This window comes from Lampetra fluviatilis, chromosome 74 (genome assembly GCF_964198595.1).
Source record: "Lampetra fluviatilis chromosome 74, kcLamFluv1.1, whole genome shotgun sequence".
NCBI classification, from domain to species: Eukaryota; Metazoa; Chordata; class Hyperoartia; order Petromyzontiformes; family Petromyzontidae; genus Lampetra; species Lampetra fluviatilis.
In genome coordinates this window covers 2,941,325-2,953,626 of record NC_136348.1, presented here as the reverse complement: position 1 = coordinate 2,953,626, position 12,302 = coordinate 2,941,325, and the positions used below count along the sequence as shown (strand labels likewise).

General features: G+C 47.7%; 2 protein-coding genes across 2 annotated transcripts in view; one reads left to right on the top strand and one right to left on the bottom strand.

The window, feature by feature from the left end:
* The window catches only part of LOC144953332 (uncharacterized), a 446,639-nt gene that overhangs the window by 13,925 nt on the left and 420,412 nt on the right, over positions 1-12,302 (bottom strand).
* Positions 1-12,302, top strand: part of LOC144953347 (uncharacterized) — a 142,030-nt gene that overhangs the window by 128,463 nt on the left and 1,265 nt on the right. Inside the window, 1 exon segment of the mRNA XM_078883909.1 lies at positions 9,706-10,589. Within this exon segment, the coding sequence (XP_078740035.1) occupies positions 9,706-10,589 (884 nt within the window).

Sequence of the window (12,302 nt, the reverse complement as noted above, 5' to 3'; positions counted from 1 at the left end):
CCCAAAAACCGCCGAACATCCCCCACAGAGGCCGGAGTCGGCCAATCCCGGACACACGCCGTCTTTTCCGGGTCCGTGGACACCCCCTCTGCACTCACAATGTGCCCCAAATAACGGACGGACCGTTGCAGTAGGTGGCATTTCTTTGGTTTGAATTTCAAATTGGCAGAGCGCATCCTCGTGAACACTGTCTCCAGCCGCGTTAAATGTTCCTCAAATGTGCGGCTGAACACAATAATATCGTCCAAATATATAAGACACGTCTCCCACTGCAACCCCGTCAAAACGAGCTCCATCAATCTTTGAAATGTAGCAGGGGCCGCATTCAATCCCATCGGGAGGCAGTTGAATTGAAATAACCCCTGCGGCGTACGGAATGCGGTTTTCTCCCGTGAGGACTCGTCAAGGGGAAGCTGCCAAAATCCCGAAGAGAGGTCCAGTGTGGAAAAGAACTTAGCCCCCGACAATGCGTCAAGGGAGTCGTCCATACGCGGCAGGGGGTACGCATCTGCCACCGATATCTTATTCAATTTCCGGAAATCGACACAAAATCGCAAGTTGCCATCCTTTTTCTTAACCAAGACCACAGGAGCGCCCCATGGGCTGTTAGATGGCGATATAATGTCCGCAGCCAACATGTCTTCCACCGCCCCCCGAACGTGTTCTCGCTCCGCTGGACTCATCCGATGCGAATTTAACCGAATAGGGGCAGCGTCGCCCGTCTCAATGTGATGGGAAAGCAACGATGTGCGTCCCAAATCCAAATCGTCGGAGCTGAACACATCCGAATACATCAGCAACAATTTACGCAGCGCATCACGTTGCCCCACGGACAGGGAAGAATTTTCGTCACATAAGGTAGCGATCCAACGATTATCCGAACCCCTTGGCTCGGAAACACCAGCGACCACTCCCCGGCGATGCGGACAATCGTGCGTCGCAAACGCCGTAGTGGCATGTGCCACAACCGTACCGGCCGGAACACGGATGTTTTCCACCCCCGCATTAAGCACCTGTAAAACCGGTAATTGATCCGGCCGGACGATGGTCTGTGCCCCAACTAACGCCAATCCCGTTGTTATCGTGGCGGATGGTGACAACAAGACCCCTTGTGCTCCTAGCCGATTGGGCAGGGGCTTCCGATACCGCAAGGGTATAAGCATCTGTGAACCAGGTGGGATGTCCACAGATGCGACGGACAGCGCCTGCACCTGTACGGCCGAAGCAGGTCACCCCCAGGGCGACGGCAGAAACGAGATTCGACGGCCACCCGGCAATTCAATACAATTCTCATTGATTTTAATCAAAATGGGCATCTTAGCCAAAAAATCCGTGCCTAGTAAGCAAGGAACCGCCAAAGATCTCGATATTAACACAACGCCCGAAGCCGACACATCCCCTATAGATATCTTAGCATCCACCTGGCCCACGATACCCATACTACCCCCGTTCGCAGCGACGCAAGACCCATAAACCGGACGCACAGCCCCCGGCGGAATGCCCAACAGATGGAAAATGACATCCGATATAATAGTCGCAGACGCTCCCGAGTCGACCAAAATGCGCACGTCCACACCTTGTATGGACCCCGGTACAGTGGACGAACCCGTAGCGGCCGCGACAACTCTCCGTGCCAATTTGCGCCACTGCGTAACTGAATGACAAGGCCCCGTCGATGGCCTTTCTTTAACAACAACAATAGGATCGCGCAACAAAGGTGGTGGGTGAGGTGTAAAGCCTTGCCGAGTGTCTGGTGCGTGCCGACATGCCTGTTTCGGAGGTTCCTTGGTCGGCTTGTCCGGTGTTGTGGGCTCCTGCTGCGGCGGACCCGGGAAGCGGGCCCAGCAATCTTTGGCGTAATGGCCCCTACGGCCGCAGCGGAAGCAATCGGCCTCGTTGCGCCGAAGCGCAGGTCTTGCATCCCGGCGGCCCCGTCCCGATGGCGTAGCGCGCGGCCCCGGCCATGGAGAGGAGGCAGCCGTCAGCTCCTGTGGACCCCGCTCATCCAGCACATAGATCGCCCTTGTGGGGTCCCACCCCATCGCGCCTCCTTCCTTGACGGGCCCACCCGTCCATGCCGCCACTTGCTTCCAGCGACGGAGATTAAACTGCGCATCCAGACACTTTGCTGCCGCCCGGGACGTGAGCTTCTCATGCCCACACACAGGCATGGGGATCCCCAGATCCCGAGACAGCTCCAGCATTTTGCCCAATATGAGAGGCTCGAGCAGATCCTGTGGCGTGTCAGGATATGCTGCCATGGCCAGCTCCAACACCGCACCCCTGAACGCCACGGGCGATTCTTCGGGTGCTCGTTGTCGTTGAGCGAATCGCCGATGCGCGTCGTCAGGTGGCTCATAGGCGTCGGCCATTTCCTCAAAAACTCCACGTAAAGTCTTCTTCTTATCGGCCGTTATGGAACGGAAAAATCGAACAGATTCGTCGTCCAGTAGAGTCGGCAACACTTCCAAGGCCTCCGCATCGGTCCATCTTGCTGAACGAACCGCCGCCAAAAATCGGCAGGCGAAAGCGCTCCAATCGCCCCCGATAGAGAATTCCTTAACTGTAGTAAGGTGGCGACTCCGACTCCTCTTTACGCCGTCTTCCAATGATGGTTGTTCGGGAGGCAAATTCAAAATGGCGTCGGCCCGCGGCGTGGCGAAGATGGCGGTTTGGCGCCGTGGAGCGCGCAAGATGGCGTCTTCTTGCCGCGTGGCCAATGGCGGCGGCAGGGCAGGCAACGTGGCGGCCCGTGGAGCACCTTCTCGTTCCATCGTCGTCCTTGGCGTAACGAGGTGACATAGATGCGCCAGGACGTCCTTGAGTGTCTTCAGTTGTTCTGCCACCTGTTGCCATCTTTGGTCAGCGTCCGATGTTGTTGACGGACCCGCCATCGCGCCGACATCTTCCACGCCCGTCCCCGTGCTCCCCTCAGCAGGGCTCTCCTCCACCACCCCAGCAGAATCCGTGGTCGGAGGGAATTCGTCGTCGTCGGACGAAGAAGCCGATGCTGGCGCCGGGGGAATTTTCTTCCTTACTTGCTTAGACATGCCGTTTCACTTCTGACCCCAGTGTAATAAAAGACTTGACCACGATCTCTGGCTCAGTGTCCTTTATTCGGTCCGTACTGCGTTCCCACACGGCTGTCTCTCTTATTCTCTCTGTGCTGGTTCCGATGTCACTCCAGTCCACATCAGCAGCCCCGCTGCTGCTCTTGTCGCTCTTGCAGCCCCACAGCAGCTCCGCTGCTGTACTCTCACACAGCTCCCTTGGCTGTTCCTGCCGCAGCTCTGACAGCCTCGTGCTGTCTCGCCTTCTCGTTGCTCCTGCGACTCTTGGCAGCCACCTCGCTGCCCCTCACACACAGCCTTACTGCCTATCTCTGTCTGCAGCTTTACACCTCCCAGTAGCTCCCTACTGTTCCCAGGGTTGGCTCCCGCTTCTGACGGTGCCCCCTCGGCTCGTACGCCCGCGTGGCCCCACACCTTTTCATTCACACCCCGACTCTTCTCCTTCCGGTTTACGCGCTTAAGGACCCCCTACCTTTCACCCACGTCACCTGGCTCCGCCTCCTCGTGACGTCACATCCGGAAGGTCGCTTTCGCCCGCATTACAAAGGTAAAGGATTAAGCTGAAAGTATGAATAATCAGGAGAGTGGAGGCACGCGGGGAGCCCGTGCACAAATTCCCACGGCGAGCCTTTGTGATGGACGCCGCCGCATAATCTGCAATAATAAAGGCATGCGTGAGAAATGGATTAATTAGAATTTACGCCGCGCACGCAGCACATTGATTAGCATATGCGCCGCGCATGAGCGGAGAGTATTCGGGGAGTCCGGGAGAGAGGATAAAAGGGATCGTAGCAAGGTAGAGAGATCTCACTTCTCTTGAAGAGGCCCGCGTTCAAGTCGGCTCCCAGCTCTGCCCTCCGGACGTCCGCGTGACGTGTCCCGACAGCATCGAGGAAAAGCCACAGGACGCCGAATACTTCGAACCGTGAGTAGCAAGGTGAAAGGGTATCGTAAGCCGATAAATAGGGAATAGGTCCAGGGGTAGTAGGATAGGCCAGCCTCGTCGATACGTACTGACTCAACAACCAGTTCCAGGTAGCAGACAATAAATCATTAATAGCGAAGCGTGGTCTCGTGTGATCTTGTTGAGCAGTGTGTCGCGTGTGGAGCTGCGTGTGTGCGCGTGCATTCACTCCGTGTGCGATACAGGTGCGCGATCAAATACGTGAGTAGTCAGTGTTGAGTTGGAGTGCGCGGAGCTGCGCATGTGTGTGTGGGTGTGCGTACGTTCGCTCCGTGTTGGTTGCAGGTGCGCGATTAGGAAAGGGAGGTATCGTAGTAGCGTGAAGAGGGGCAGAATACTACTCGGTAACTAACCATGCCTATTACGCGGACCCGCGGTGGAGGGGAATCTTCGAGCGACGACTCCCACACCATGGGTGAGGAACCCAGCAGCGGTTCACATAGCAGCGGGGGGGGGGGCGAGTGATGATGACCCCGACACAACGACGAAACAGCAACCAGCCAGGACCCGATATTCCACAAAAACAGCCCCGGACCTCGTTCCTCCCCCGCTCTTATTCTCGTTGTGAATCTACCCCCACCCTTTGTCCCGCCTTCCCTTATTTAACTCTTTATATCCTAGTATTAGGTTTTAAAAATAAAACATAATAAAATAATTCTCACGACGTTTCGGCTACAACGCAAGCAGCCATCCTCAGGTGAAGAATGAAACACAACCAAGCTTGGAGCGTATATTTAAGCTGGGTTGGAAGGTGAAGAAGAGCGCCTTGACAAATTAATTTGCATATCAAGAGGAATTTAGCATGTTTATGGGAAATGCGTAGGAGGTGGGCGGGGGGGTTTCAAAGTCATATTATTTTCCTTCTACGTGACTTTACCGAAAGAACCAAGAAGATGAATTTAAATGCGATTAAAACCGCGCACCTCCTAGGTTACATTTACGACTCCCGATGTGCATCTACATATAACATACATTCTAGCTCAGTGTAATTCTAATATGACCATAGTGTTATTCTAATCAGTTTTATTAGATCCTAATCCTGTACCCTCCAGTTCGCATATCAGACCCCCGGTTCGCATGTCCAACGAACATACATATTACATACATACGAGCACCGTTCGCTTGCACGTACCCTATTATACATACAAATGCTCAGATTGTGATTCGAATACGATCACATTGTGATTATAATACTTCGAATGATATTCTAATATTGATTTGAAGCTTTCGTGACTGCAGGAATTAATACTCGTTGTTTTTGTCGGTAAAGTCACGTAGGTAGAAATAAAACAAAATAAATCACGAGGTTTCGGACGAAACACAAGCGCACGTCTTCAGGTGAGAATAGCGATATCCGCGATGTCTGCTGCGAGCAGCACGATGTCTGCTGCAGACATCGTTTCGGGCGCTTGTGTTGCGTCCGAAACGTCGTGATTTATTTTGTTTTATTTCTTCCTACGTGACTTTGCCGAAAGCACCAAAGAGTATAGATATTCTAATTCTGTCCCTCCGTTTACGGTATTATAAATTACATAAAAAACTAGTTTATATTCGTTTCGCGGCGGTCGCGCGTGTGCGAGCAAAGTCATTCGCCCTCCAACCCCTGACCCCCGTTCAGAGCGTGTGATCGCTGCGCGGGGCTGTGTGAGGGGAGGCGTCGCATTGGATTGGCGGAGAGGCAACGATGTGTTTACAGGCGTACGGAAGCCGGCGACGAGCCATGCCCCTCTCGCGAACTCGCGGAGGTGCGAACCAGGGAGGTGAACCGTCGGGCGACAGTCCTTACCCCGCGAGCGATGAGCCCAGCGGCGGCAGCATCTGTTCGCAGACCAGCGAGGGGTCGGGGAACGGCGGGACCCCTGCAGTCGGCGCCCAGCAGGGAGAGACCTCGGGGGCCAGCGGCAAAGACAGGACCACGGTGTGAAGCTAAGAATTCGAACGAGATTCGAATATCACACTTCAATGTACGGTGTTCTAATCTGTAACACTAGTTTATGATGTTATTTTATAGCGTTATAATGTATCGCTCATAGCTTATATTGCTAGAGTTCACAATATTATAGTTTACTATAACACTAGTTTGTAGTGTTATTTTTTAACGGTAAGGCGCTGTGACTGGAGTTAGGCGATGTGACTGGGTGATCACACGGATTCCGAAACACAGCGGAGACGATACATTCCACCGATCTCCGTCCCCACATGGACAACCACATTCTCAGTTTTAAAAAATGAATAGAAATGTTTATATTTCTATTCATGTGTATTGTATGTATGTTATAATGTGTGATTGTTATACTCTTTAAATGTGTGTATATACTGTAAATAGCTATTAAATTCTATTACCACACATTCATCTAACAGTGGAGAGTGTGATTCTAATACGACTATAGTGGGATTCGAATAATTGTAATTCGATTAGAACAACCTACATTGAAGTGTGATATTCGAATCGCATTCAAATTATTCGAATCACTCCGTGGTCCTCTTCGAATCACACTCCGGTCGTAAGTATGTAACATGCATGCATGTAACATGTCTGTATGTAGTAAGTATATGTGCATTTTATATTCTTTGTTTCTTTCGGTTAAGTCACGTCTAAAGATAAAATAATAAATTAAAATAATAGCGACGTTTCGATTGCAACACAAGCAATCATCATCAGGCATAAAAGAAATAGCAACAAAAAACTAACTAGAAAACTATAGACAGACATACAAGCAGACAGATATCACAACGGCACACAGAGAGAGGACACACATCGGCACAAAGAGAGGGGCCGCCCCTGTGACGGTCCCTTAAACATAAAGAGGGGGGGCGGGGACGGAGAGAGGGAGGGGGCAGAGAAAACCAGCACATCAATGAGTGTACGGCAACGCACCGCTGCTGCAAGCAAGATGACGACGCGGCACGGGCACGCAAGCCTGAAAACTAGGAGAAAGGCACACGAAAATTAAATAACCTAGCAAAATATCGAAATGTGATGTAATACAACACAGAGAGTCGGTTAACACACAATTAACGCATAGCCTGGTTGATTACGTATCCCAAAGATTGCTAAGTTAGAATTGTAAGTGTGAAAATTCCAAAGAGAGGACACAGGCAGAGAGAACACATAGCCAGAGAGAGAAAAGGATAAGCTTAAAACTTCCCCGTAGAAGTGGTTCAATCTTAATTTTGGAGCTTTCGTGACTGCAGGAATTATTCTTTGTTTCTTTCGGTTAAGTCACGTCTGATGATGATTGCTTGTGTTGCAATCGAAACGTCGCTATTATTTTAATTTATTATTTTATCTTTAGACGTGACTTCACCGAAAGAAACAAAGAATAATTCCTGCAGTCACGAAAGCTCCAAAATTAAGATTGCATTTTATATGTCTGTTTGTAGTAAGTATATGTGCATGTAACATGTCTGTACGTAGTAATTATGCATGTAGTATGTATGCATGTAACATGTATGCATGTAACATGTATGCATGTAACATGTATGCATGTAACATGTATGCATGTAATATGGACGTGCGAACCAAGGGTGGGATATGTGAAACGGAAGGTGCAGGATCAGGATGGGATTAAAATTATTTGAATAACACTTTGGTGGTATTAATATCAAGCTGTCCACTAATGGATGAATGTTCCATCTAAATGGAATCAAATAACAATATTCAGTATGAATATGTAAAATAATCGCACAAACCCAATATTAGCCCGTGAAATAATGAATCATTACAATTGCAATGACTCCGGACTCACACAGCAGAGGGTTATTTTATTTAGCCTTTAACGCGGTTTCAGACCCCAGGCGTCACGATATAGCAACGACGACGACGAGACAGCAACCAGCCAACACAGCCCGAAACCTCGTTCCTCCCCCTCTCTCATTCTCGGCGTGAACCTCCGCCTACACTTGGTCTCGCCTTCCCTTCTCGAACTCTCTCTATCTTGTTGTCACCACTTGTCCCTTAGTTGATGCACTGTCTTTACATCACCCACCTCTATGACCTCGGTATTTAAATATCATTAGAAGTATTACAATCGCACTCTACAGATATGTATGTAAATTATCTGTTCAATCGAACCGGGGGTCGGATATGTGAACTGTGGGGGGGGGGGGGTACAGGGCAAGAATCGCATTCAATTTTTAGAATAACAATATGGTCGTATTAGCATTTTAATGGACTTTAATATATGTTACGTGCAAATGCAAATCGTTAGTCGTAAATGCGAGGGAGGGGTTAAGAGGTGCACGTTTAATCCAGTGTTAACATTTATTTTAGCATCATATTTAAGGACACTGTTGTTGATAATAATTCGTCTGGACATGGCACATGCCTTGTTCTACTCGATCAACCAAAATTAGTACAATGTGGGTCATACAGGAGTGTGATTTCATTCATGAGTAGTATTCACAGAGCCCCGATGACACTAACCTACCTAAAGTTATGGTTAAACAAAGTAATCTTGAGTTACTTAATTCTCAGCTCAGACATGATCATCGCAATAATTTCCAAAGACGTGTGTGGTCCTGCGAGAGCAGGTCCTGACTCCAAACAGCTGGGCAGCATAATCGGAAGTAGCTGCGTCGCCCTCGAAATGTGAGGTTGCTGCTGTTGTTGTCGCTGCTGCTGTTGTTGCTGCTGTAGTTGCTTCTGTTGCTGTAATAAACGCAGGGATGTGGTGTTCCGTGATGGGATGACGCCTTTGATTAAAGCCTCTGATCAAACTCACCCGATTGACGCCCTTGATCGTCGCATTTGATCAACTCTGATATTGTATACTCTCACATGTTAAGCTCTATCATAGTGAAACATAATATTATAACCTATGAACTACAACCTATCCATTGTAACGCTGTAAAAGAATATTACCCATTGGGTTTCACTCCCTCGTCGAGAAGGCCGTTCTCTTCCTTTTCTAAAGTTACATGCTAATTTCTCTGCATTCACTTTAAATCGAGGACAAAGTTTTTCCATTTATTCAAAATAAGCGCACAATTACACACTGAGATGCACTTACATATTCATGCATGAAGCACAATGGGCACATTACTCTTCGGTATGTTAATAGACATGCGGATTGTACCTTCCAAAATTAACAATCGAATGCAAATACCCTGAAAGACAAAGGATTGGATCCTAGGTGGGGAGTTATAAGGCGGCTCAGAAGCAGAGCTCAATGCAATTTCTAGAGGGAACTTGATGAGGTTGGACGCTCGACTCGTCGCTCTGCTGATCGCCCTTCAACCGCGAGACAACGCAGCCTGGCGAGCACAATTGCTGTGTCGACAGTTAGTCGACTTTGCGTCCGGAGAGTTCGTGGCGACATCTTCAGTCGGGATCCAGACATCGATATACCGTGAATCTCTAAGTAAGTGTCTATTTACGCGGATAAACTATTAAACGTGTTCATCGTCTAATTTACGGGATTTTTTTGCGTCTCGGTTAGACGCGAGAGTCGTTCTTGTTTTAGCAGTTAACAACATCCAAAACTCAACGCTAAACATCCTTTCGGCCGAAAGCGTACTTTTGACTCAATAACACCGCTGCTGTTACTACGTTCACATGGAGCAGAGACGCTCTCTACAGCCCCACGCACACGGAGGCAATAAGCCATTCAATTGCTCTGTGTGTGGGAAGACATTTGCACACTCATCACATTTACAGAGTCACCAGAGAACACACACGGGCGAGAAGCCATTCCTGTGCCCTGTGTGTGGGAAGACATTTGCACAATCATCACATTTACAGAGTCACCAGAGAACACACACGGGCGAGAAGCCATTCCTGTGCTCTGTGTGTGGGGAGGCATTTGCACGGGCATCAACTCGTCAAACTCACCAGAGAACACACACGGGCGAGAAGCCATTCCTGTGCCCTGTGTGTGGGAAGACATTTGCAGACTCATCAACTCTTCAAACTCATCAGAGAACACACACGGGCGAGAAGCCATTCCTGTGCCCTGTGTGTGGGAAGGCATTTGCACAGTAATCACATCTTCAGAGACACCAGAGAACACACACGGGCGAGAAGCCGTTCCTGTGCTCTGTGTGTGGGAAGGCATTTGCACGGACATCAACTCTTCAAACTCATCAGAGAACACACACGGGCGAGAAGCCATTCCGGTGCCCTGTGTGTGGGAAGACATTTGCAGACTCATCAACTCTTCAAACTCATCAGAGAACACACACGGGCGAGAAGCCATTCCTGTGCCCTGTGTGTGGGAAGGCATTTGCACAGTCATCACATCTTCAGAGACACCAGAGAACACACACGGGCGAGAAGCCGTTCCTGTGCTCTGTGTGTGGGAAGGCATTTGCACGGACATCAACTCTTCAAACTCATCAGAGAACACACACGGGCGAGAAGCCATTCCGGTGCCCTGTGTGTGGGAAGACATTTGCAAAGTCATCACATCTTCAGAGACACCAGAGAACACACACGGGCGAGAAGCCGTTCCTGTGCTCTGTGTGTGGCAAGGCATTTGCACGGACATCAACCATGAACAGGCATCAGAAGGTCCACAATGATAGGAAACTGAAATCAAAAGCTGAAATTCAAGGTGCTGCAATGAGTCCTGAAGAAGTTTCCACCTTCGATCCCATGCAGTTGGATCCCGAGAGATGGCTGGATGTAATGGAGTGGCTCGACGATCAAACCGAGAGTCAGGGATGACTGAACAAATATTACGTCAGGTAATATTTGTTAGTTTTACAGTTTTTGTGAGAGTTTAATGACGTGCACAATGGTGGTTTGTAATGTTATCGGATTACTTGCCGAAGTGGCGTGATGAGCAGTGGTTGTGATATGATTCAATTCCGGATAATATTGTAGTGTTTAAGTCTTCCTGTTGAGCTAAAGTTGGAATGCATCTTTAGTTAGATCTTTTCTCAACATTTTAAACGGGTTTTTTCAAGCATATAACTTTTTTTGGTTGGTATTATTCGACTTTAGATAACCGATTTAAGGATGTACATTGATGACGCGTTCGTTGGATATATGGCCTTGACTTCAACATAGACGCACAGTGAACAAATGTGGTGAACTAATAAGGAAATAATGGGGAATGATACTTTAACGCGATGGTATTCCTGGAACGGATATGGTTTGCATTGTATTGTAACTGTTTGAACATAGGACATAATACATTCGGTTCGAGTTTTGACTTAAAAATGATTGCAGATGAATAAAAACGTTTTTTTTAACAAATGTGTGTCCGTTTATTTATTCATATCAACAACGTGTTTTAAGCGAGTTTCAGGTTGAGGATCTTCGTCACACATCTGCCCTTAACCGGCAGCATCTTGGCTGTCTCCCCATTAACATGTGTTCCTGGAGGGGAAAGGGCCCCATTATAAATCGATTCACAACGTTACGGTCCCTAATCATCAAGTATACAGGGAATCCTGTACGCTATGACACGTGAACTGTAACACTATAAACGATAACACAAAACATGAAACTACTATAAACTAGTTTAATCATTTATAACAGCAAAAACAGAGGTACGGTATTATAATCTCATTGCAAGTATTAGAATTACAACGTGATCGTATTAGAATCACACTCTGCGCATATGTATGTATAATAGTTACGGTATGAGAATGTCATTAGAAGCATTTTAATCGCTCATATGTATGTAAAGTATACGTTCAATCGAATCGGGGGACGGATATGCGAACTGTGGGGGTTTGCAGGGTTAGAATCGCATTAAAATTATTCTAGTAACAATATGTTCGTATGCGCATTTTACTGTGCTTGAATATATGTTATGTGCAAATGCGAATCGTTAGTCATAAATGCTAGGCAGGGTTAAAAATGTGCATGTTTAATCCAGTGTTAACGTTAATCCAGTGTTAGCATTATATTTAAGGACAATATTGTTAATATCAATTCGTCTGGACATGGCACGTGCCTTGTTCGTCTCGATCAACCAAAATTAGTACAATGTCGGTCATAAAGGTGTGCGAGTTCATTCACAAGCAGTGTTCGCTGATCCCCGATGACACAGACCTACACACAAACAAAGTACTCTTTTTTCTTCTTGGTTCTTTCGGTAAAGTCACGTAGAAGGGAAGTAATAAAATAATAAAAATAAAACATAATAATTATTTTATTATGTTTTAACATAATAATTATTTTATTATGTTTTAACATAATAATTATTTTATTATGTTTTATTTTTTATTATTTTATTACTTCCCTTCTACGTGTCTTTAACGAAAGAACCAAGAAGATGAATCCCTGCAGTCACGAAAGCTTTAAATCGAAAAGT